This window comes from Setaria viridis, chromosome 9, assembly GCF_005286985.2.
Source record: "Setaria viridis chromosome 9, Setaria_viridis_v4.0, whole genome shotgun sequence".
In the NCBI taxonomy this organism is placed as follows: Eukaryota; Viridiplantae; Streptophyta; class Magnoliopsida; order Poales; family Poaceae; genus Setaria; species Setaria viridis.
The window spans coordinates 47465403-47491230 of record NC_048271.2 but is presented as its reverse complement, the minus strand read 5'-3'; the positions used below and the strand labels follow the sequence as shown (position 1 = coordinate 47491230).

The 25828-nt window shown below is 45.0% G+C and overlaps 4 protein-coding genes across 6 annotated transcripts; 3 read left to right on the top strand and 1 right to left on the bottom strand.

The window, feature by feature from the left end:
- Nucleotides 1–718: 718 nt before the first annotated feature.
- LOC117838406 (probable ADP-ribosylation factor GTPase-activating protein AGD6) lies at nt 719–3663 on the bottom strand. Its single transcript, XM_034718426.2, has 3 exons — nt 2765–3663; nt 1988–2077; nt 719–1430 (listed from the first exon to the last, which is right to left on the bottom strand). Exons 1-3 carry the CDS (start codon nt 3560–3562, stop codon nt 951–953), a joined length of 1368 nt encoding a protein of 455 aa, XP_034574317.1. The 5' UTR covers nt 3563–3663; the 3' UTR covers nt 719–950.
- A 359-nt stretch (nt 3664–4022) lies between these two features.
- On the top strand, nt 4023–8923 carry LOC117840250 (polyadenylate-binding protein 7). The gene is made up of 10 exons (XM_034720727.2): nt 4023–4441; nt 6007–6125; nt 6223–6416; nt 6494–6750; nt 6840–6946; nt 7030–7219; nt 7309–7595; nt 7674–7814; nt 8201–8380; nt 8482–8923. The coding sequence occupies exons 1-10, from the start codon at nt 4135–4137 to the stop codon at nt 8683–8685; spliced, it is 1986 nt and encodes a 661-aa protein (XP_034576618.1). The 5' UTR covers nt 4023–4134; the 3' UTR covers nt 8686–8923.
- Nucleotides 8924–11025: 2102 nt separating this feature from the next.
- LOC117836453 (actin-depolymerizing factor 7) lies at nt 11026–12495 on the top strand. Of its 2 annotated transcripts, XM_034715877.2 has the most exons (3): nt 11030–11268; nt 11632–11897; nt 12019–12495. In XM_034715877.2, exons 1-3 carry the CDS (start codon nt 11266–11268, stop codon nt 12167–12169), a joined length of 420 nt encoding a protein of 139 aa, XP_034571768.1. In that variant the 5' UTR covers nt 11030–11265; the 3' UTR covers nt 12170–12495. The 2 variants fall into 2 exon arrangements, with proteins under 2 accessions (XP_034571767.1, XP_034571768.1); XM_034715876.2 differs by having other exon boundaries at nt 11026–11897.
- A 5253-nt stretch (nt 12496–17748) lies between these two features.
- LOC117838490 (uncharacterized) lies at nt 17749–25565 on the top strand. 2 transcript variants are annotated; one of them, XM_034718537.1, is made up of 21 exons: nt 17749–17880; nt 18011–18091; nt 18192–18565; nt 18771–19059; nt 19182–19253; nt 19353–19551; nt 19651–19714; nt 20083–20499; nt 20630–20714; nt 20806–20865; nt 20959–21011; nt 21181–21317; nt 23210–23309; nt 23403–23460; nt 23547–23600; nt 23690–23902; nt 23990–24045; nt 24179–24238; nt 24438–24531; nt 24982–25122; nt 25279–25565. In XM_034718537.1, exons 1-21 carry the CDS (start codon nt 17764–17766, stop codon nt 25354–25356), a joined length of 2802 nt encoding a protein of 933 aa, XP_034574428.1. In that variant the 5' UTR covers nt 17749–17763; the 3' UTR covers nt 25357–25565. The 2 variants fall into 2 exon arrangements, with proteins under 2 accessions (XP_034574428.1, XP_034574427.1); XM_034718536.1 differs by having other exon boundaries at nt 18768–19059.
- The last annotated feature ends 263 nt before the right edge of the window (nt 25566–25828 follow it).

The window sequence follows — 25828 nt, the reverse complement described above, 5'->3', positions numbered from 1 at the left end:
ATCATGGATTAATTAGGCTTAATAGATTCGTCTCGTCGTTTAGCCTCCATTTATGTAATGGGTTTTGTAAATAGTCTACGTTTAATACTCCTAATTAGTATCTAAACATTCGATGTGATGTGTGCTAAAAATAAGCAAGAGGAACCAAACCAGGCCTTACAAGAGAAGATGATCGATGTCCAAGCGGGTCACTGAGCCATGATAGGCAATTATAACCAGTTTCATAGATGATCCAATGTAGCGGCTGGAATATTTTGCTAATCTATTATAAAAGGAAGCTGCAATGTGCCACCATAGCAAATCGTTTGGAAGATACAGCTGTCAGATTCTGTTAGGAACGTCGAGCTTGAGGTTGGTACCATCTGGGCTTCTTCCTTCCACACCAGCATCATCAGTGGATTCCAAAAGTGGAGTCATATTGTCAGCTCCTACCTGGAATCAACTACTGACAAAAGCAAAAAATAAAATAAAATCAAGCGCCATGTCGCAACAAAGGCTCGGAAAGTAGCCAATAGGAGAGAAGGCACAGGATTTCAGTGCCTTATCAGTTGGTGGACAGTGGACACGATCACACGATACTGGCCCCAAGTAAAGACACCGATCAGAGAATAGTATATCCAGTTCATGGAGCGTACCAGCACACAATGGTTACCAGAATATCCACGACGGCAAATTTCGGTAAGGCTGGCTACAAAACCAATGAAACCAATAAAGAATATGCGAGGAAGCTGTGTAAATTACAGTTTCAACAAATCGACATTCCTTGGTAATTTGGACGGTAGTTTCGAAGGGGCCTTGACCACAGAAATATACCACTAGATATAACAGTTGTAGACATCGTACAGAAACACAAACCCTTTTACACGACCGTTTCAGTATCCGAATAATACCAACCACTGGGCGCTCATATAACAACTCTGAAAGTATAGCTCTATGCAAAGAGGCCAACTTCAGCGGAATCCACCTTCCGTCCAATACGAGACGCCAGAGGTCCCGTTCTGGTTGCTCCCCTTGTTGGAGGTGCTGTGATTGCTGTAACTAGGACTGTCGTCCTTCGCGTCGTCCCAGCCGGCCCAGGAGTCACTGCTCTGGTGTGGTTTGGCAGGCTCGTCCTTCTTGCCTTGGTCATCCCAATCGTCCCAAGAATTGGAATTGTAGTTCTTCGATGAAGAATTTTGAGAAGAGCTCCAACCATTGCTGTTGGTCTCATGCTCAAACCTTTGGTAAGGCTCATTGTTCTGCTCCCCGCGTTGCCAATCGTCTCCCCAGCCACCCACTCCTCCTTCCTTGGCATATTCCTCGACCTTTTGTGAAGCCAAGGCCATAACTCCTCTCATGATCCCCCAGGTCTTGCTTCCAATCTCTGCAGTTTTATTGGCAACAACACTGACAGTTTCATTCACCTTCTGGTCATAGCCCCCTTCCCTCATCTGCATTGCAGAAAAGCACAGTTCTCAGAAAAAAAGAAACAGTGAAGTACAACATATGGATTATACACCTCGATTAAAAAAGTGCAACAAAAATATGTTTTCATGTAGTCTGGCAACTATTGCACAAGGAGCGCAACATATGATAAGGTTTGTTCAATGAAATTCATGGTACGAAAAGAAGAATCAATGTTGACAGAAGAATATTATTGCATCAAAAAATAAAAATGCAGCATTCCTAAAATGTAAGATAAAAAACAACCCTTAGCAAGACCTGGTCTCAAAGTAAAGAAGACAGTACAGGACTAATATGATGTTAAATAGAAATACTGTCATTTGTCCAAATTACAATAATGCTGAGGCATCTTCAGAGTAATGTATTATTACTGATCAGAAATGTAGTATTGTTGCAATAAACTTCGAAGTGTTTGAGCAAAAGATTCAAGCAAGAAGCTAAATTACTTTGGTGAACCTCAAAAAGGGGCTCATATTCGATCCATAATTAGACCCAGGAATCAATTGATGCATAGCCAGAATTGGGAAGCAAGGCGTTAAGTCACCTTTGATTGGATTTCTTTTGTGCCGACTTGGACAACACTGGCAGCAGACTGGGCAGCAGATGCTGCAACTAGCGAAAGGCGTCCAAATCCCTGAAAAAGGTGTTATGGTGAGGAACTATATCAGACCAATACAATTACAAACTAAGGTACAATCCTGACATCACCGCACCTAACTAAATGTTCACAAAACAACCAAAGTAAGCTGAGGGAATGCACTCCACCAGTGAACAATGCATCAACTATACTATTCAACCACGCCATATTTCAGGCTTAGCACAAAAAAATGCTGATAGGCATATCTAAACCAGAGTAACCAAAGAAGTGTACTTAATTGCAGAAGTTATTTTGCTGAAATATTTCAAAATAGTGGTGTTGTCCTTCTGTAAATATGCTAGATGAGGAACTCAGCATGTTCCTCTACTATCTAGTAAACAGGATGAGCCATCACTATGCCCAGGTGTTCATTAGGATTCTGAAACTAGATTAGAACACAGTACTAACAAAATTCCAACCACAGGGAGAGCAGTCAATATACGTAACAACTGTTGCAAGTTGCTACATCCCCAATTTCACTGCCAAATAGTACCAATGAATGAAATTCAGAGCTCTGCAGTTTGCATGTAAACCAACTATGTTTATACTAATTCCTTATTTCTGCAAACTAATGATATCGTTATCAAATCAAGGGAAAATATGTTCCTTATATTGGTGAATTGTGAACATGTTCATTGCATATTCTAAATGGTATACACAATAGCACAAAGATGATCTTTTTACCTGGGAGACGACCTGCATGACATCGCCCTGGGTGGCACCGCCATTCCTATTCGCCGAGGGCGCGGGGCTAGATCCGAACCCAACGTACTTGCCGCCCTGGGATGGCGGGATTCCATCAGGCTTGGACTCGTTCTCCGCCATCCTCCTGGCGAAGAAATCCTCCTTATTTGCCGCCGACGCTTCCAGCTGCTGCCTCGTATACATGTCCTGCGTCGATTTGGACCTCGGCGGCTGCCTCCCCGATTGAGTCCCAGCGGCGGCGAATGATCCAACCGATTGGTTCCGCCTCATATCCGGCCGGAAGTCGTCGTCCCAGTCATCCCACCCACCGCCGCCGCCACCACCGGAGGCGGCGGAGCCGTGCACGGGCGGCTTCCTGGCGGGGGCGGGCGCCCCAGATCCGGGCGTCTCCTTGACTACGGGCGGGTCGGTCCACGGCCTGCCCTCGGCGAGCGCCGCGATGCGGTCGCGGTAGGCGGCCGCGGCGTTGGAGTTGTACTTGGCGACGTGGGGCGTCTCCTTGGGCACGCCCCGCGCGGTGAGGAAGGCGTTGAGGCGGTCGTTGCCGCCGGCCTCCATCTTGCGGAGCTGCGCCTCGGTCCAGGAGTCCATGGTGACGGAGCGCACGAAGCTGATGTGCACGCCGAGGCCGCGGTGCTTGCCCGAGCACTCGAGGCACATGAACACCCCGTAGGAGACGCTCGCCCACTGCGGGTTCCGCTGCGCGCAGTCCACGCAGGTCTTGTTCCCCGCCTGCGCCTGCAGCTCCCGCAGCCGCCTCGCCGCCGTGGACGCCATCGCAGGATCGGATCTGCGCCTCGGATCCGCGGCTGGGTGGGTGGCCCGGGCCTGGACGCGGAGGGGAAAGGGGGAGGACGAGGCAGGGGAGGAAGGAGGAGTCGAGTCGCCGACACGGGACGGGGAGGGGTCAAATACGCCGACGTGGACGCTTCTGCCCCTGCCTGCGCGTGGGCGGTGCCCAGGGCAGAGAGGTAATATCCCTCGTTTCCAGAGGGCACTGCCGAGACCCTGGCTGGTGGGCGTGGCCGAACCGAACAGGGGCCCACTCCAGACGCCGACAATCTGGGCCCAGCGCGCAGGCAGTGGGGAAGGAAGGAGGCCGGGGGCGTTCGGGCCACCGAGATGGGCGGGCGGCCAGCCAGGCGCGGACGGTTTCCCGTATCCGACGCGCTCCACGCAGGGATAAAAGGAGCCGGCGGCCCACCTGTGGCGTCTCTTGGCCCTCGCCCTCGCGAGTTTTTCCAGAAACCGTCGCGTCGCCGAAACCCTGCGGGACTCCTCGCCGGATTCGACACATCTCGCCTCCCACATTCCCCTCGCCGCCGGCTCCAGCTAGGGTTGCTTTGCTCATGCCAGCGTCGGAGATGGAAGCGGCTGCTGCGTCCGCGCACGCGCCGGCGGGGGCCGCTGATCAGCAGCAGGAGGCAGAATCGGCGCCCGCTCCCGCGGTGCAGCCGGGGAGTGAGGAGGCGCAGCCGGCTGCGGCGGCGGTGCCGGCGCTGTACGTGGGCGATCTGCACGAGGACGTGGGGGAGGATCACCTGTTCGACGCCTTCAGCAAGATCGGCACCGTCACGTCCGTGCGTGTCTGCCGCGACAACGCCACCAGCAGATCGCTTAGATATGGATACGTGAACTACTTCTCTCGGGCTGACGGTACGTGCGCTCCCCATCGTGCTTGATCCCTCTTCAGCAATCGTTGATTCCAGCTAGAGTACCCGGTTAGATTGGGGATTTGATTTGCCTGTACTGCTGTAATGCGGGGGCTTGGGTTGGTTTAATGTATTTTGATTAGGGTACAATATAATCAGATCTATGAGTATGGTTTAGTGAAACATGTTAAAATTGGGATTGGAGGTGGGGAGAGATTGGAACAGGGCATAGGAAGGCCCGAACAGAGTATAGGAAGGCCTCATGCATCCTGCATGCAGTGTCCATGCAAAGCTCGCAGCCCAGTTCATATGCTGTTCACCTCAAACACGTACTGGTCGTCTCTTTGTCATCTCTTTCTCTCTCACGCTGTCGTTTTACCCCGGCAAAGCATGGTATATTTATTTATAGGCATGATATATGAACCGGTAAAGTTTAATAGTAAACTACCGCAAGCATGGTAGATATAAAAGCAACATGAACTCTTTAATATTAGATTGCTGGTTAATTGTTTGCATGATTTGGTCAGTTTTCTATCATTCGTCTTTTCGCATAACAACGAGTAACATTCAGCTGGTACGTTACTTGTGCTCGAGCTATGAGCAACTCTATCAATATAGGCATGTGTTGAATTGTTTGCATGATTTGGTAGTTTTCTCTTCGTCTTTTTGCATGACAACGAGTAACATTCAACATGGTAGTTAATTGCTCTTGAGCTATGTACATGGGTTGAATTGTTTGCAAGATTTGGGCAGCTTTCTCTTCTTCGTCTTTTTGCATAGCAACGAGTAACATTCATCATGGTAGTTACTTGCGCTTGAGCTATGAGCTATAAGCAACTCTATCAATAGACATGGGTTGAACGGCTTTGAACAATGCATTTTATTTTATTTATTAGGCTTGTTGATAATACTTCTCCAATGCAAGTTATATACTCAGAACATCCTAAAGGATACAAATATAGCTGTATACTTAGCACTATTCTTATGTTTGCTTGATCATTCAAGTAGTGACGTAAAGCATACAAACATTAAGTTTGTCTAGCGATGTATAATGAAATTAATGAGGAACCTTCCTTTTTTTACATGTGCTTGTTAATTTGTAGAGAAGTGGATAATTATTTGGAAAATATTAGTACAACTCCTTGAATGTTATACACGTGTATTGTGCACCTAACTTGCCATTGTTCATTTTTTCCACTTTTTCATGCATTTCACAGTAGATTAAATTGGTATACTTCTCTCATAGAATGTTGGGTTGTTGCATGCAATCTTCAATACATATAGGTGTACTAAAGTTTAGAGATGTTTGCTTTAAATTATTGTATTTTTCTCTTAGTCAGAATTGAGTACATCAAACTATGCTACTCCCATTATTTTTAAATATAGTGACATTTTGAGCAAACTAGTTAGATCAAAATAAACATGCCATACACTTAAAAACGGAGGGAGTGTTGTTTTCATGTAATTCTTATATATCATTTCTATTAATTGATATGAATAGTATCATAATGTACCTGTTGTTGACTAATATAGTAATATTTTGACTAGTTTGCTAACATTATTTATCAGCTGTGACTGCTCTTGAAAAATTGAACCATAGCTTGGTTTTGGATAAGCCGATAAGGGTGATGTGGTCGAACCGGGATCCAGATGCCAGGAGAAGTGGTGTCGGTAACATATTTGTTAAGGTATACTAGCAATATCCTCACCACACATAAGCATACATAACTTCTATATGTATAATTGTGTGAAGGTCTAATATGTTTTGTTGTATGAAATTCACAGAACCTTAATGATTTTGTGGACAATGCCAGGCTTCAAGAATTGTTCTCTAAGTTTGGAGATGTTTTATCATGTAAAGTTGCCAAAAATGAAGATGGGACTACTAGAGGCTATGGGTTCGTTCAATTTGCCTCACAAGAATCAGCAGATGCAGCAATTGAGAACCTCCATGGCTCTCTTTTCAATGACAGGAAATTGTATGTTTGTCACTTTGTAAATATTTGTATTATATGTTTTACTCTGTATTTTACATAGTATTTTCCATTTTTTCCAGGCATGTTGCTACTTTTGTCAAGAAAAGTGAACGATCTGCAAATAATGATGATAAATTTACTAACCTATATATGAAGCATCTGGATGATGACATAACAGAGGAACTTGTAAAATTGAAGTTCTCTCAGTTTGGTCCGATAGTTAGTGTGAAAATTATGAGGAGACCTGATGGGTCATCTCTGGGATTTGGGTTTGTCAGCTTCCAAAACCCTGAAAGTGCCATTAAAGCACAAGAGACCATGCATGGGATGCCAATTGGTACGTTTATCAATCTTATGTTAAATAACAAACATTTCTACTATAAAGATTTCAATTGCTTTATTTGTTTTTTGTCATATTTTCTTTAGGATCAAAAGCTTTGTATGTGGCAAGAGCTCAAAAGAAGGAGGAAAGGAAACAATATTTGCAGCGCTTACATGAGGAGAAAAGAAATGAAATAATAAATAAGAGCAATGTAAGTTTCACACATATATTTCGAAGCTATTTAATCTCATAATTTCACACTTATATGTCCCATGTTATATGCATTTTTGACAGGAATCAAATGTTTATATAAAAAACATTCATGATGAAGTCGATGATGAAGCTCTTCGCGCACGTTTTGATGAATTTGGTAACATCACATCTGCGAAGGTTATGCGTGATGATAAGGGCATTAGTAGAGGCTTCGGGTTTGTATGTTTTAGTACACCTGAGGAAGCAAAGGGTGCCGTAAGCAGCATGCGTGGTAATTTCATATCTTGTATAAGCATTAGTAGCCATCAATAGTTGCAATTAGATTAATTACTAACATGCCACTTCGGTTTAATTAAGCAGGTGTCATGTTTTATGGAAAACCATTATATGTTGCTATTTTTCAAAGGAAAGAGGAGAGGCGAGCCAAACTGCAGCAACACTTTGCTCAGCTTGCTACAATGGTTGGACCTGCAAACTCTATGATTCCCACTGGATATCCACATGTATACTTTGCCCATCCAAGTACACATCTCCCTCAAGGTCCTCCAAGACATGGATTTGTGTATCCACCCATGGGGCTCAGTCATGAATGGAGGCCAAATATGTTTCCTTCACCACCAAATATCCCACAAATACATTCACCCATGGTACGTCTCTTGTCTCTTTAACTAGTGTTCTCATATTTTCTCCTAATAGTTGGTAAACTCTTTTTTACCATATCATAGATGCCAAATTCGCCAAGGCATTATAGAAGCAACAGGGGAAGGATGGGTGGAAATATGATGCCTCTTCCCCATACCGTTCATGCTGTAAACTATGTCGCACATGCACCACCAGCTAAAGATTTCATGTCTATGCCCCGACAGGTATTTGCTGACTTCCTCTTGTTGATATTAACAAAGTATGTGAATATCATGTTATGTGCCTCATTGCAAGGTAGTTTGGTTGTTGCCTGAGTAACTTACATATATGCGGCTCATCTAGTGCTTAATTATTTCCTAAATCTCTGCCCAACGTGATTGCATTTTTAGGCATTGCCTCGTAGTAGCCTTCTCTCTTTTTCCCCCGCAGTTTTAACTTACCGTACATGCAAGGTTTGGCACATTTAAAGAACTATTTCCCTAATCTGATCATTTTTTAGGTGTTGCCTTGTGATAGCATTCTTCATGATGATTTACCAGTTATATTTTGTTTCTTCCTTTTCCTTTTCTTTACAATTGGCAGTTAACTTGCTATGCATTTTTTTTGGCAGAGATTCAGCCATCCAAAGTACTTCTCCAATGATGTTATGGCCAACGGTTTGGCCATTCATCACGGTGACCCTGTTTTGTCGGAGAATGATTCTTTCAGCACCTATCTGGCTTCTGCTCCACCCGGGGAACAGAAGAAGTTGCTCGGGAACAGGCTCTTTCCGCTCGTTGAGAGACACCAGGCAATCTCTCATGTTTATTCTTGTCATTTATTTTCTATCCATAACATTAGCTAGGGGCCCAGTTTTGTACTAACTTGGTAACTGTGCCTTGTTCGTCACAGCCTCGACTCGCTCGCAAAATCACCGGGATGCTGCTGGAGCTGGACAGCTCTGAGGTGGTGACGCTGCTTTGCTCGTCGGAGATGCTGTCGACCAAAGTCGACGAGTGCATGCAGCTGCTCCATGCAACAAATCCCAAGGCCGAGGATCAGGAGCCGCTACACCCGGGCTTCATGCTGGACTCCGCTGGTGTAAACGCCAATTGAAGCTTGGCAGCTCTTGTCTGTTAGGGATGGTAACTAGGTGGTGTAGCTGCTGCGTTTTCGCGTGGTTTAATTTGCGGATCAGTTTTACCGGTTGGATTTGTTGAGGTGCTGTTTGCTACAGAACTCAGTAGTAATAAGAACTAGATTCAGCTAGAACCGTTATCTGGACGTGCTATGAATCTTACTCGGCTAGAACCTTTTCGAATCTTAGGGAATAAATTGTTTGTGTTGACGTTCATGTGGTGCACCTTTCCTCTTACCCTTGGCGCTGTTGATTTCGTGGATAGCTTGTGTTCTTAGGTATTTGGGAGCTAGCTAGGTGATCTATTTTCTGATGAGTGTGATCCTTATTGGGCTCACAAATTAGAACACAGAGAATTCACCTTCCATACGCTCATTTTTATTCTGGTTTAAAGTTAGTTCAGGACAAAAGGAGCTTTAGTCCCGGGTCAAATATCAATCAGGACTCACCCGTGGGAGATCCTTTAGTTTCGAGTGAAAAAATCAGCCATTCGTGGGGACCCTTTAGCCTCGGGTGGTAACACCTTACCACGCGGGACGTCCCCACGGGTGGTTGACTATATAATCAAATGTTGAGGTTTGAGGTTGTGGGTTTGAATCTCACGCACCGCGCATGCGCATATTTCTCATGAAAAATCTTATGACTTGCGGCGTACGCGTGTGGTGGTGGGGGGCCTCCCGGGAATTTCTAATATTTTTTGGCGTAACATCCTTTAGTCCCGGTTGAGTGACCCGGTACTGAAGACCCCCTTTCATCTCGATTGGTTTATCCTGGATGAATTTTCGGAAGATTTGCTTCTTACCGACCGGGATTAAAAACGAGTTTTTCACAAGTCCCAAGAAGGATGATATGGCTTGCTTGTGCAAAGCTGAGAGCTTGTTAGAACAATGAGGCTTTTCTTTGTGGGCAATCGTGTAGTTCTGAACGTCGGAGCTGTCACCGTCAATACACCAGCAGAGTCTTGTGCTCTCGTTTTCAGGTTACTCTGCAGATAGGCGTCAACGTCGTTGCTTTCCCCTCTGCTGTTGTAATGGATGAAGCTGTGGAACGTAGCAATGACCACACATGCCAACGATTGCTCGTGTTGTCCTGGCCTGACGTCGAAAATGGATGTCCCAAACATACCAGATGGTAATGCCGTGATTTGCCTGCTCGCTTTCGTGCATTCCGTAAGCAGTAAGCACTGCCAGGACTGGCGTTGAGGTCAGCAGACAAAATGCTGAAACGCACTTGGAGATCCTGGATGGCATATGCCAACTTTCCTCATAGACGAGTGCCTGCTCATTATGTCATCTAGATCTAGACTTTACAGATCTGATATGAGCTAAAGACTTGATGAGTGAGCGCCGGCTGCAGTCTCTGTGGTAGATTTCTTTTCGATCTGCCTTGGCAAACAATCGCAATCGACTTCCATCCAAGCAAGGCGAGCGTGTATGCACTTTGCAGTTATCGTTCATGACAGCCACTTCCAGTTCGTTACGATGATTGCGTCGTGCTTTGCTTTTGGTAAGTGGTAAGTGGTAACCAAACAGTTCAAAGGCTAGAGAAAATTTCAGCTGCATGCCATGCGGCTCGTGGTTGACTGCACAGTGCCCCTCTTCCGTTCCTGCTCTTACATGGTACACAGATTTCCTTTGTGCCTCCATAGCCTTACAAGTCACCAGCATCCTGCTCATCTAAAATCAGCGGATCTGAGCTGAGCTGAGCTATCTTTCATTGCTCGAGCGTCGCCGTCCATCGAGAATGGCACCTTCTGTTCAGGAAACAGATGCACTGGCGACGAACCATCGTGGCCACAAAATCTTCCTCCTATCGGGGAGGACCAACGAATTTGCATTTGATCTCGCACTTTGTGCGACTAGAAAGAATGGCACGGTTGGTGGTTGGTGCATGTGTCCGAGCTGGCTAGACAGCTTTTCATTTTGGATACAACCCTTCGATTCTTGATTTGTTAAGTTTATACTCGTATCAGAAAGCCCGTCCCAGCCGTAAATTGCACGATGCATGCAGCCCGGTAAAACGTTGATGCGCCGGGCGATTTCTTTTGCTCCGCCAAAGCATGTAGCTCTGCTGCAGTTGTGCGGCGTGATCTTTCTACAAGGGGAACCGCATCAGCCGGCCATCGAACAAAACAAGTCAATGGCGTTATTTGGTTGCTAGCCACCCCGTAACGTGAACGATTTGTTCAGGATCAACCAAGAGAACCAAGGAAATGGGGGGTCGGCAAGCCGGAATCGCAGAGCCGTAGAATCGAGAAGTGAGCGCGGTGACGGGACAAACAAGCAGTGGAGGCAGGTCACGCAAAGGCAAACCAGACGGAACGGGCCAACGGGGAAGAGGAGGCCAGGCCAGCGCGTGCCGCCGCGTCCGTGTGACCCGCGCGATAAGAAGGCGCGGGCGCGGCAATACCTCCACGCGCCGCACCTCTCACAAGTCACACCACCGTCCCGTCCCGCGTTTCCTTCTCCTCCGCCGCCGCCCCGCCGCTTCCCTTCCCGGGACGTTTTCCCCTCCTCCTCGCGCCGCCGCCGCCGGGACCTTCTCTTCCTCTCCCGAAGATGGTACGCCTGCCGCTTCCCTCTCTACTCCTCCCCCTCCTTTCGGCGCTGAATCGTCGATGCAGCGACTTCGATTCCCCGACCGAACTGACTCGGCGTTCATCCGGGAATTTGCGGCAGTGTCGTGATTAGGGTTAGCCTAATTTGCCTGTAGGCGTGGAATGTACTTGTTGGGCGCTTTGTCAGAGGATTGTTGGATGTTGAAACCGCCCTTCCTTTGGGGGGAGATCAGTGCTGCTGCTGCTGATTTCTTTTAGGGACGAGACAACCGAATACTCCTTGCCCGTAGGGTGTTCGGCGGAGTGACTTGCGCTTATGTTTGTCTTTGCCTGTCAATGTATCTCCGGTGTGTCTCGGTGGGTGCAGGCCAACGCGGCGTCCGGGATGGCCGTGGACGACGACTGCAAGCGCAGGTTCCTGGAGCTCAAGGCCAAGCGCACCTACCGCTTCGTCGTCTTCAGGATCGACGAGGAGCAGAAGCAGGTCGTCGTCGAGAAGCTCGGCGAGCCCAACCTCACCTACGACGTCTTCGCCGCCACCCTCCCCGCAGACGAGTGCAGATACTGCATCTACGACTTCGACTTCGTCACCGAGGAGGGATGCCAGAAGAGCAAGATCTTCTTCATCGCGTGGTACGCCGCGATATTCAGAGTTCAGATTGCTGCACCAGTAACCAACATTGATCCTTCGTTGCTCTTAATGCAGCTCACTAACCGTGTGTTGCTGTTGTTCTTTTGCCGTTGTGATGTGAAGGTCCCCGGACACTGCAAAGATCAGGAGCAAGATGCTGTATGCAAGCTCCAAGGACAGGTTCAAGAGGGAGCTTGATGGTATCCAGGTGGAGCTGCAGGCAACTGATCCCACTGAGATGGGCCTTGATGTGATCAGGGGCCGTGCTAATTGAGTGTTCTGCTGCCTGTTTCCTGCTGTGGAGGTACTACACATCTTGTGGTTGCTTTAGGAAGTGAAGTGCTGCAGCTGCTGAATATCAGTGGGTTGGGAAGTTGTAGTCCGGGGTTTGTTACTGTCCACTGACTCTAGTTAGCTTGATACTTGCCACCTATGTTTCAGTTCGTCCGTCTTCGTCGTGTTGCTCAGTAGTCAGTTCAGTACAGAACTTGTGACATTGTCTGCTCCTACCCTGATTTCTCCAAACTAATGATATGCAAGTCTACAGGTGTTGGACTTGTCAACAGCCTGCTCATATGAATGCCATGGAAGTTTGACCAATGACATCAGGCCCTATCCTTTTCTTTTCCATATTGCCGCATGCACGTGTTAACGATGTGTTGTCATTGTAGCTATCGCTTTCATTCTAATGGAACTGCATATTTCCTAGCCCTTAATTTATTTCTTGTCAATTGCGTGCAGTGGTATTAACTAAAAGTTTGATTCTGACATGGGATGTGAATGTGATGATTTTCTGTGTCTGATTTAAGATGATGGTGCTTTTTGCTTGAAGTTACTCTGAAAGTCTATAGTGTTGCGATATTGTGTCTTCTATACTATCATCTCATTGAATTTCGATAGACATTTTATCATTTAGCATGAGAATAGATGCCTTTTCTTTTTGAAAACTGCATGGTTGCTTTGTCTTTGAACTCATTTTTGGGTCGCCTTTAACAATAGTGGGCAATAGCTAAACTACAACTCCTGTTCAATGAATATAAACACCAGTAGAGAACTGACTTTCGATCGCCCCCTTTTAATCCCGGTTTAAAGCAGGCCCGGTATAAAAGGGGGTGCGCGGAGCTTTACTTCCGGTTGGTATTTGCAACCGGAACTAAAAGTCAACTTTTGTCCCGGTTCAAAAATCAGCCACCCGTGGGGGACCCTTTAGTCCTGGGTGAAAAAATCAGCTACCCGTGGGAGACTCTTTTATCTCGGGTGGTAAGAATAACCGGGACTAAAGGTCACCCTTTTAATCCCGGTTAGTGTTACCACTCAGGACTAAAGCTCACGACACCAACCGGGATAAAATGACGCCTTTTATCTCGGTGGGAAACTCCAACCGGAATAAAAGGGTCCCTCAGGATGGCTGAAAAAGAACTAAAGCCCTTGGACCCTTTTATCCCGGTTGGTTTCCAACCGGGATAAAAGGGTCCCCCACGTGTGGCTGGGCAGAACTAAATTCTTCAGACCCTTTTATCCCGGTTTGTAATACCAACCGGGATAAAAGGGATTCTTTTATCCCGGTTGGTGTTTCCAGCCGGATAAAAGGGTCCCCCACGAGTTAGTATAAAAGGATTGGATCCCCTATATAGTCAGATGTGGTGTATAGGTGGGATGGCAAGGAAGCTACGCACAAGGCTTGAGGTCGTGGGTTCGAATCCCACGAACCGCGCACGCGCATATTTCACGTGAAAATCGCGTGACTTGTGCCTTGCGACGTGCACGTGAAAACCATTTATCCCGGTTGGTATTACTAATCGAGATAAAAGGGGTCATATACCGCGCCTGGCGTGGCAGCCCATTTAGTCCCGGTTGAGGGACCGGGATAAAAGACACCCCTTTTGTCCCGACTGCTTTATCCCGGATAGTTTTTCGAGAGATTTGCACTTTTACAATCGGGACTAATACTCAGTTTTCTACTAGTGAAAGCTAGGGATGGATCGGAAGGTTACTGGTTTAAATGGTTAGCACTGTCTAAAACTAAACATTTGATGTTTGTTATCGGCACCTATTTCATCGTTGGCATTATTTCATGTTTGCGATACGCTGGAAACATAAATTACTGATTTTACACGCCCTTAGGGTGACAATTGTCCATTGGTGCGAGTTGGTTGGGTCAGACTGTTAGCAGAAGGGTAGCACCTTTGCTGACCAGTATACCCGGTCGTGACGTTATATGTAGTATTACTGCTGTGTTCTGAGCAGTCGAGGATGGACATCATTTGTTTAATCCAGTATCCTGATTTTTTTCCCCAGAAAGGCGTCACATTATTTCTAGGTCCTAAACAGTTGCAGTATTTTTCACAGGATATCTTTGAGAGAAAAGTATCGATAGTTACATTTATGTGTATATACGGAGGCATAGGAACACTGGGGTGTTTGGGAACGCCCTATTAAAATTTAACCCCTATCACATCGGATGTTTGGATGCTAATTAGGAGTACTAAATATAAGCTAACTACAAAACTAATTGCACAGATGGAGTATAATTCACGAGACGAATCTATTAAGCCTAATTAGTCAATGATTTGACAATGTGGTGCTACAGTAACCATTGCTAATGATGGATTAATTGGGCTTAATAGATTCGTCTCGCGAATTAGCACAAGGTTCTGCAATTAGTTTTATAATTAGCTCATGTTTACTCCTTCTAATTAGCATTCGAACATCCGATGTGACACTGTTAAAGTTTAGCACCTCGTATCCAAACAGCTCCTGAACGAAAAGCAATGGCCAGGAGCAGGACCTTACGTATCTGCTTGTAAACGGCAGCTAGTGACGGTGCTTGTTCCCATGACAAATTGAGGTCTGGTTTGGTTCGGTTGCTTATTTTTAAGCACCCGTCACATCGAATGTTTAGATACTAATTAGGAGTATTAAACGTAGACTATTTACAAAATCCATTACATAAGCGGAGGCTAAACGGCGAGACGAATCTATTAAGTCTAATTAATCCATGATTTGACAATGTGTTGCTACAGTAAACATTTGCTAATGATGGATTAATTAGGCTTAATAGGTTCGTCTCGCCGTTTAGCCTCCACTTATGTAATGGGTTTTGTAAATAGCTTACGTTTAATACTCCTAATTAGTATCTAAACATTTGATGTGACACTTACTAAAAATAAAAATAAGCAAAGAGAACCAAATGACCCCTGACTCATGCAGATCATGTATCATCAGAAGATGGAACTCTTTCAGGCTTCTGTGGGCTTCTTTCCGACCTGGCAAAGAGCCCAGTCTCGTAGCTTCTGTGGGCTCTTTTCGACCTGGCAGAGTGGCAGTTCATAATTGTAGCCAATGATAACTAAATCATTTAAATATCAACTATATTCATAATTGTATTAACATACCGTGACATGCAGAGGAGGAAAAAAGATTCCAAGTTAGGCCCTGTTTGGCATGGCTCCAACTCCGGGTGGAGCTGCTCCACTCCAGAACTTCACATGGAGCTAGCTCCGCTCCAAAACTCCAGAATAAAAATGGTGTGTTTGGCTAGATGGGTGCTCTCAGCTCCAAAAAAGATCGATTTCAGTATGGATTGCCATTGTTGCCCCCAATTAAGGCCCCACTTGTCATCCTCTCTATCCCATCTTCTTCTTCCCTTTTTTCCACTGCACTGTGCTGCACACGAGAGACCCTCCACGGACGGCGGGCTGGGCAGCGGGCGGCGGGGTGGGCGGCGACGGGGGCGGCGACGGGCGGCGGCGGGGCCAGCCGGCCACGGGGGCGGTGACGGGCGGGGCTCTGGCGGCGAGTGGAGCTCGGGAGAATAGAAGGGAGAATAAAATGAAACGTTTTTTTGTGTAACCAGTGGTATTGGTGGGTAATTACCCACCAACTCCACGAGGAGGTTCAAAAGAGAGGTTTCTGGAGTAGCAAAAGAGGTGCTCCAAAACTCCACCTCCATTTGCACTACAGCTCCATGGAGTTGGCAACTCCATGGAGTTTTGGAGTTGGGGTGTTTGGCTGAATTTTTTGATGGAGTTGCTGGAGTTTAGGAGTGGAGCCGTGCCAAACAGAACCTTAAATTGATAAAACACAGTTGCTCATATATGTTGCTCAATCTTAAATGTCAATTATCCTATTATCCCATTGATTCCGCAAGGTCATATAGGATTCTACACTTAGAATCATGATGATACTGTGAAATTAAGACCACAAGATGGGATCTAGACCGTTTTGGCTCCAGGGGATCGTAGGATTATGGGATTCTATGGTATACAACCTTGTACTTGAGCTGTGAGATCAAGCGGAAAAGAGGAAATATCGCTAGTTGTTTTATGACCCAATGCAGGCTCACCACCCCGCACGCTGACACCAGAGTTTCTCTAGCTAGGAGCGCGGGAGCGTTTTTTCCCCAATAACTGAAATACGGTTCTACCCGTATCGACCGTACTTGCAGACTGCCTACCACTGAAATAATATTAGCGTTAATCCTTAAAAAAATCCAAAATATTTTAAGTAGTTGTACCAAGTGTAGGAGCGTGGAAGTAAATTTATCATCACTGTTTAGATAAAAAGGGGAGAAAATGGAGATTTGACTAAGTTAGAGACTTTTTACAAAATATATTACTCCCTTCCTTCATACTCCCTCCATTTCGACTTGTAGGTCGTTTTAGCTTTTCTAAGTTCATAGATATTATTATGCATCTAGACACACACTATATCTAGGTGCATAGCAAAAACTATACACCTACAAAAATCAAAATGACGTGGAACGGATGGAGTATTTATTAGGCGTAGTTTGAGTATTTGAATTCACATTGACTTACTATTATAGTCTAATAACTTATGAGTTAAGTGCCACAATATGGATATTATTTTCGCATTTAGACCTGCTAATAATTTCAATTCTTAAAAATGAAGCCATCAATAAAATTCAATATTCCAGAATGAGTTTATGGTCAAAGTCGATTTGGCAAATTAAAGATATACGCCCTATATAGAACGCACAACGCAGGGACGGGTAATATACGCGCCGTTAACTTGCTCTAAACCTCTGCACCCCCGTCGACCCGGTTCGGTTAGGGCACGTTTGGTTGGTCGCACGAGGCTCGTCCAGGTTCCAACGATGCATGTTGCCGTTGATTGGTTGCCTGCATGTTGGCTAGAGCCTGGCTCGGCGTATGCAAAAGGCACCGGTGAGCCTGGCTCCCGGGAAACGAAAATGAAATCCGTTTCTCGCCAGCCAGGCTCGCTGGATGCAGGCAGCTGCTAGCTAATCATGATATTTAATAGGTGATTAGCATATATTAAGTGAGATTAGTGTTTTTTAAAAGTGATTAAGATTTAATGAGGTAAAGTAAGAACTATTAAATATTTTACACAATATAAATATCATAATGATACTTGGTTGTAGTATTTTATCTCATGCAATATATTCTCGTGCGAGCAACCAAACAACTTCTATTCACGACCTGACCAGATTAATGCGTGCAACCAAACAAACTCATGTTACATTCGTTGAACCTGGCTAGCGGGAGTCCTGGCTCCGAGGTACGAGCCAGGCTAGCCTCAGCAACGAACCAAACGCGTCCTTAAGCGCTTCGTCACCGCCGGGCGCCGGCGGCTACGCTGCGCGTGCACCTGCCCCCACGGCCGTCTCTTGCGGCTACCGTAGTACTGGTACCGTGGCAAGGTCAGCCAGCTCGATCACACGCCCATCCTGTTACGGACCGGGTTTTTCCTGGTTTTGCGCGGAAAAGTCGAGGGTTTTTCTACGAAGCCGCTACCGGCGCTGCGAGAAACACGCTAGAAGCAGAGCGCGCGCCGCGCGGCACCATCTTCCTCGCAACGGCAAGTCCGCAGAACGGCCACCGATCGATGCAGCCGCCGCCGGAGAGCGCCTCGACGGCGCCGGGCGAGTTCATCGGTAGAGTTCGGGATCTATTGCCGTTCCTGCTGCACGTTCCAGTCACATATCGCTTCGTGAAGAAAGATGTGAGCACGCCGGCCTCAAAACCCGCCCCGGTTCGGTTCGGCTCGGGCGAGTCACCCGCGCCCGCTCCCCGCCGCCGCCTCGCTTCCCTTGCTCTGGTTTTTAATCGCTCCGCCTCCGCGCCGCGCGCAGGCTGTGCTCGAGGGATTCGTCACCGACGGCGGCTACGCCTGCGCCTGCCCCGCCGACGCCTCCTGCGGCTACCGCGGCAAGGTCAGCCCAGCTCGATCACGTGCCCATCTATTTTCACAACACTTCGCCGGTTTTGTGGCTCCGCGCGGAGAATTGAGGGGTTTTTCTCCGCGCCGCGCAGGTGCTGTCGGCGCTGCAATTCGAGAAGCACGCGGGGGCGGAGTCGAAGAACCAGAACGGCCACATCTTCCTCAGCAACGGCACGTCGCTTTACGCCCTCTTCCAGGCGCTCAGGGACGTGCCCGCCGAAGCGTTCGCGGAGGAGTTCGAGGCGGCCGCAGGGGTGCCCATGACCATGCCCGCCGCCGAGGCGTCGCCAGCGCCGCAGGGGCCGCGCCAGGGGCACCAGCCGGGCGCGCCCGCTAGCTGGGAACCAAACGGGGTTCGGGTTGACGGCGCGACGGCGGAGCCCCCTTCGGCGCCGGCCCCCGCGCGGCGCGACGTGGAGATGCTGACCGAGGAGGAGAAGGCCAGCTTGTGTCTGCTTGGTTTGAGGTGAGCGATTCCCCTGATCGATTTGTGCTTGGAACTGTCTGTGCGGTGGTGTAATTTCATAGTGAAGTCGCAGCCCCTCACTGGGACTCAGGGAGATGTGTTTTCTATAATAAACTGATAGAATTGGACAAGTATACATCCAATCATCCCAATTAGAATTCGTTGCAGGTTTATGCCAGTCTTAATCCCTCCCTATTTTCAGCAGAGAAAGTTGTTCCACGACTCAGTCAGACCTTATGCACGGCATTGAAGGGCCTGCTGCAGAACAGATCGAAGATGCAGCAGGTGGCGACCATGTGATGCCTGATGCTAAAGAGATAAGAAATGGAGCTGGTGAGCAACGGCCTAGGTACAGTAGTTTGTCAACAATAACTCCTGTTAAAGTGCGAGTGACAGAAACAAAGTATCAGCTAGACAGTTACCTTAAAGATGTTAGAGGATTGTTGTCCACTGGGCTTCTTGAAGGTTTCAAGGTGACCTACAAGAAGGATGAGGTATGTGTTATTCCTGCTGACAGTAGGATTATAGATTTGGAGTAACTGCTAGTTGAAAACCTAGGTTTTTTTTTATTTATCTCAAAGGACAACATGTATGCTCCCATTTTTTTTATATTTAGGTGGAGAAGATTGGACGCATAAGTGGACAGGGTTATTCTTGTGGTTGCTCGGAGTGTAATTACAGTAGTAACGTAAGCTTTCTATTACTGGCTGTGTTGTATCAATTGTAAATTCCATGCCTCTTCGTAGATTGTCTTATACATGACCGCATGATGTCTGATAAATTGTAGGTTATGAATGCATGCGAGTTTGAGCAGCATTCTGGTCAGTCATCCAACAACCAAAATGATCACATCTTCTTGGAAACCGGGATTTCTCTATTCAAGGTGGTGAAAGCTCTAAAACATTATAGGCTTAACATGCTTGGGGAATTCTTTGAAGACACTATTGGTTTCCCTCCTAATATGGATGAGTATAACAAGTGGAAAGGTATTTTAACCAGTACCTAAGGGTATGTTGCTTTTGTGTTTTTGCTCAGAATATGCTAATTTTTCCCTTGTCCTATCTTCTTTCTTGTTGGCCATTTAGCTTCGTTTCAAAAGAGGAAAGATTATTCAGATGCTGTGGCTTCAGATGGTAGTTCAACTCAGAGGTAAGTTACAGGGCATCGAAATTTCAATAGGACTTACATTCAGACTTTTAAAATATGTACATACTGTGCCTTGTTATTTTCAAGACCTATTTATTTTCTGTCTATCAATAGTTTTACCTATTGTTTCGGGTCTTCAACTTCCGTGCACTCTCGGTAAACCCATCAACCTTGCAAGGGTTGGCTTGGGCTTTAATGCCATACAGTTCCACTGGAAAGTGGTTATTTTCAATCTTTTAACCATATTTTTAGCAAACTTTTTAACCAATTGATGAAGTGCCCTGCCAATTTGCAGTCAGTTACATTTAAACTATCACAACGCGCCTCGTAGCTCATACTAACTTCACCTTGCTTTGAAACCTCACTTGTAGTTCACGGGAGTTGACTGTGGGGGAGATGATTTCTAGTTTGAAAGAATCCGCTGGCAATAGCATCTCAAACCTTAATTGGAGTGCATCCAAAAGGCGGTCTGATAGGCAGTTCAAACGAGGAGGCACTGAGACTTCAACTCCAGTGTTGAGTGGAAGCGAAGACAAAGGAGTTTCTGGCCTCTCTACTGGCACCTCAAAGAAGAATGGCACTGAAGAAACTCTTAGTGAGAACACAGCAGGTCCTCTCAGCACCAATGGTGTAAAACCTGACTCTCCAGAACCTACTACAATAATACCGGACTACTCTAAACATGATCCCATAAGTTTAGGGCTTTCTTTACCAAGTTCAGCGACAATCTCTCAAGAGCCACTTCCAAACTGCAACATAGACTCAAAGTCAAAAGAAACAAAATCGAGGTAAGGATTAAATCTTCAGTATGCTTGGCATTTGTAATATTTAGGGGATCTTCCTGCAAAAACTGGAGAAAGGTTGGTTCTTTATATTGAAACAATGCATAACCCATAAATCTTGTTTGCTTCCCCTCAGGGATACCACTTTGCATCCACTGATTTTCAAGGAGGGTGGCCTTCCAGATAATAATTTATTGACTTACAAGTTGAAGAATGGAGAGGTACTCTGGGTATTTGCATGAACTGCCCCTTTTTAACAATCACCTGAATTTTTAGCACTCTTAAGAGGACTCACACTTCACTGTCTTTTAGGCTCTAAAGCAAGGGTATAAGCGGGGGACAGGAATAGTCTGTAATTGTTGCAACCAAGAGGTACAAAACTAAGCAATAAGGGAATTTTGTTTCTTAGGATGTAATTCTGCTCAAGGACCAACAGATGTTTTTGTTGTTATCTTTTGACTCCAGTTTACTCCTTCGCACTTTGAAGAACATGCTGGCATGGGGAGAAGACGACAACCGTAAGCGCCACCATTATGGAAAGAAATTGTGTCTGACTTTTAACTTTTTACTCATATAAGAGCTAAGAATTCAAAATGCTATTCATTAAAGTGCCTGTAATGATTTGAACTTGAAAAAAAGTTCTTGGGTGTTTCAGTTCGTTTAAGTGGTGAGTATTTTATGTTTCAGGTATCGCAACATCTATACATCAGAAGGAGTAACACTTCATAAGCTAGCGCTGCAATTGCAAGATCGTTTGAATTCAAATGAATTTGGCAATGCTAATGTTTCTAGCTTTAGTGACTACCCTAACCTTACTTCTTCAGGTAACTTGTCTACGCTGGGTTCATTACAATAGTTTATTTAGTTTTCTGTTAATTCATCAAATTCCTACGCTGAGGTTCATTACAATAGTTTATTTATTTTTCTGGTTAATTCATTAAGTTATCTAGTTTAGTTTGCTGCATGTTGAGTGGTTATGGCTCATGAATCTTTCGAATGAGCAGCTAGTCCACTGTGGCCTTTGTGAATACTCAGGCATATAGATGTCTATGTGCTTTCCTGTTTAAAGGATATCCTGCTGCATGTTGGAACATGATGATCATATTTTCTCTGCAGTTTGTCTTTAGGCCATAGGATCTGGTAGTTAAGAGAAGTTAAAATCTCTCTAAGGACAAAGTTTTTTTTTATAAACAAAAGGACATTTTTTTTTGCCAAAAAAGGACATTTAAATATACATGTTATGGCAAGTCCGTTTCAGATTTAGCTTTGCCCCATCCTGTTAACAATCCTGCACCAGACAAACTTGGGAAATATTCCTGACTACCAGTTGTCATATCAAATTGCTTTCACATTTCTGATTACTCGGTATTAAGCTGGGTTCGTTGTTTTCTGTTCAACTTTTGTAAGAGATAGATATTTATGCAAAATATCCCAGTTGATGATTTTGTGGCGTTGGATCATTGGGTTATGTTGAGGAATTGGATTATTTGAGGACTATTAGGTCGATACCCTGGAAATGCTTCAAGCGAGCACTGCTGGTGGTTAACTATTTGTACTGTGCACTTTCCATTTCAAATGCTGTAAACAATTAAAATAGGGATGAAAGGGTAATAAGGTAATCCCTCATGGAGGTTTCTCACGGGGAGACCTTGTGACTTGTGAGTCAAAGTTCTGCAAAAGGCAGGGCATGGTGCACAGCCATCACAATTTACGAGGAAAATAGTTCCCTTCTGCTGGATTCCCTCCTGTGGATTGGAAAGCTTGTATTTATCCTAACTCCCAAGGCCTCTTTTGTCTAAAGAAAATACTTCTTAATAGAAAAGGATGATGGGTGGTGACTACTGACTAGGCAGTGCTTCTTGTGCTTCTTACCTGACTATAGCATTAGAGAAGAAGAGTTGTGGAAGAGTGAAACTTTTGGGATGGCGATGTGGCTTCCAAGCCAGGGATCTCCTATTCTTGGTGGCTCTACTCTCATCCTCTATTTGTTTTGCTTTACAAGGCCATTCTTCTTGCTGTACCAAGAGCTTGCTAAGTTCAGTTCTATTCATCCGCTGCTATCTTGAGATGGATACAGTATTGGTGCATACTGTGGTTGTAGAGAGAGAGGGGAGGGGAGGGGAGAGGGGGGGGGGGGGTGTTATACTTTTATCTGTATTGGGATTTAAAGTTTAGATTCTTTTTTGTTGGATTGAAATTTCCTTTTCCTTTGCAATCATCCGCTTGTTCTGCATTCCCAGCTCCTTTTCCCTGTCCTACTTAATTTGGTTTGATGCAGTGACATCACTAAATTTGTTAGGTTGTACTATGAACTCCGGTTTGCTCCTTCCCATCTGTGTAATTTCTCCCACTTGTATGAATTCATTGTTGATCTAGTGTATAGAAATGGTTCCTTCAATTATCTCCACTTATGTGTTCAAAGTGTCTGATTTACTTGGTTTATGTACCTTCTGCTGACGCATTATGCTCCCAATATTTTTATAAGTGAGCACAGTAGTTACGCTTGAACCTTGCATTATCCAGTCACATGAGGCTTTGCTGTCCTCAAGCAGGCCTTGTTTTGCTTCCTTGGTGACATTGATTTTTATTTCAAGGTCATGTCATGTAGATTTAACTGTATTACCTTTAGGTAAGTAGAGAGTACTCGTAGAGATTTATGTTTGAGTAAATAATTTACTGCCTCTCTGTGCTGTGCCGATTGGTTCCTTTATTACAGGTTGTGGAAAAGAACCTTCTACCACCAGTGGACCTATCATTCCCCTGAAACGGACTTTACAAGAAATAGTGGTCGAGACAGAGATGTGCTATTTCTGTGGGTAAGATTGTAATACTAAGCATATTTTTCCATTGGCAGATTAACAGGGATTTGGTGAGCTCATATGAAAATTTGCATCTTTACATAATGTCAGGGATGGCCGCACGACGCTTGGAAATATTGATCCTGATACAATAGTCTTCTGTAACCAGGTCTGTTACACTTAATGCTTATATCCAACCAACTGCCTTTCATACTTAGATTGCTGGCGTGCAAATTATGCCTTATTACTTTACAGTGTGAGAGACCATGCCATATCAGATGTTACAACGATCGAATTGGAAAAAAGAAGGTTTGTGAACATTTATTTCATTTACATTTGCAAAAGGAAAGTTTGCCATTGTGAAAAGTACTGCTGAATGGTTAAATTAAACATTTCAGGTGCCCCTGGAAATATTGAAAGAATATACGCGATTTTGCTTCCTGTGCTGCGAAAAATGTCGATTGCTTCGTGACCATCTAGATGAAGGACTGGAAAAGTGTGAAGAGATTGCCTTCCTCAGACGGATAAGATCCAATATTTGTTGGCGGCTTTTAAGTGGAATGAATGCAAGTAGTGAGCTCTACATGCCTCAGGTCATTGATATCCTCAAAGTAAGTTCTTTGACTTAAATTTTGCATCTGCCTTTCAGTACCTTTTTGACTGCTATAGTCTCACCTTGATCTCTGTACTTTATATAGGATGCATTTGCGGAAACTGCTGAGCACAGTGGTGTCTTCTCGGATATGGTTTATGCGTAGGTTCCTGCTTATTTTGCCACTTCTTAACTTGTCAAGTGGTGTATGAGTAGTTTCATTGATCTGCATTCACCTTCAGCCTTTTTGTTCATATATTGAAGTCTGTACACAATCTAAACTTCATTGTTGCAGCAAGAATGTAGAAGGAGAGACGGATTTTCGAGGAATGTATTGTGCAGTGTTAACTGCAAGGTAGTTCATCATTATGATATTTGTGTTTCTTCTGGTCCGCGTGCAGTGATGCCTCAATTATGTTTTTGTAGTTCTGCATCAAACTTAGCAAAAAAAAAAAGCACCCATATAAACTTCAGATTGTTAGCCCTCGTTCTGAGTTTGTATGATTAATTTTTCCTGGTATTCTTACTTTTCCCCCATTTTGATTTTATTGCAGTACACATGTTGTGTCTGCTGCAATTTTGAAAGTGCGCATGGAACAAGTTGCAGAGCTGGTCCTTATTGCTACTCGCAGTGAGTGCAGAAAGAAGGTGAAAATGGATTTGAGCCATACACAACGCAGTCAATGTTGTCAATTATCTTATGTAAAAACAATTTGCATGTCCCACTTTTCATCAAAAAGGGGATGCATAACTGCAGAATCTTAATGAATCACTAACAAAAGAATCCACTAATATTACCTGATAGGTTTCTGCTGCAACTCAAAACAATAAATAAAATTATTTTCATAAAAATAATTTTGAATATGTTTGCACACTAAGCATTACTCATATAGGCTGATATTTTGTAGAGTGTGTTCACTTTCTGTTCAGTCATAAATCCTCTTATATCTGATTAGCTTTCCTGGGTCCCTTCACTTACGCATATAGGAACACATTATGTTTATGGACTGACATGTGATAATACCTTTATGTTTTGATAATTCTGAACGGATATTTTAGCAAACTATGATTCTTATTGTTTGGTGATTCTTTCTGCAGGGCTACTTTATACTTCTCCTAAAGTCTATCGAGGAGCATTTGAGAGCCTGGAAAGTAAACCTTCTTACGGCACCTGTTGACCCTGAAATGGCACCAATATGGTCTGAGAAGCTCGGGTTCACCATTTTATCAGATGAAGAGGTAATCGCATCCTCTCTATTGCATATTCCTCTAGTTCATGGAATGATGAAATCATTCAGTTTTTTTTAACCAAGACTAACTGTACACTAGAATGTTTTTCTTCATCTCGCTGAGGCTAACAGTATTATCTCTCTATTGTTGTTGTGCTACTTCCAGAAGAAGTCAATGATGGATCAGTCGTGCCCCTCGGTGATGTTTGAGAACCTAGTCTTGATGCAAAAATCCCTTGCTTGAGCAAATCTAATCTGTGCTTATTTGTACACTACTACATAAAAGAATCTGGTTCATGGTGTATGGGAGAGACCTTTGTAGATGATTATAGCGCAATTTTCTGTAGCTTAGTCTAGGAGATGATTTCAGAGCACAACCTTTCTAGAGAGTAGAGACGCGAGCTATCTTTGTACTTTTTCCAATTTATATGGGGCCTAGATGTGTTTACTCAATTGCTGGCTTCTTCGTTGCGTGTGGGCGGGGCTCAATGTGCCGCATACATTTACAGCTCGGTGTGATTGCAGCAGGTGCTCACGCTTGCTCCCGACATGCAAGGGCTGGGCGGTTCGACACCCAAATCTCAATTTCTTTCTGCTGTCCAGCCATGCCATGCTTCGCAGCTTGTCACATGTTATACGAACCTCCCCAAGACGATTCATGTTTATGCCTGGAATGGATGTTTACAGTGGGTCCGGGTTCACAATGACATTTGTAC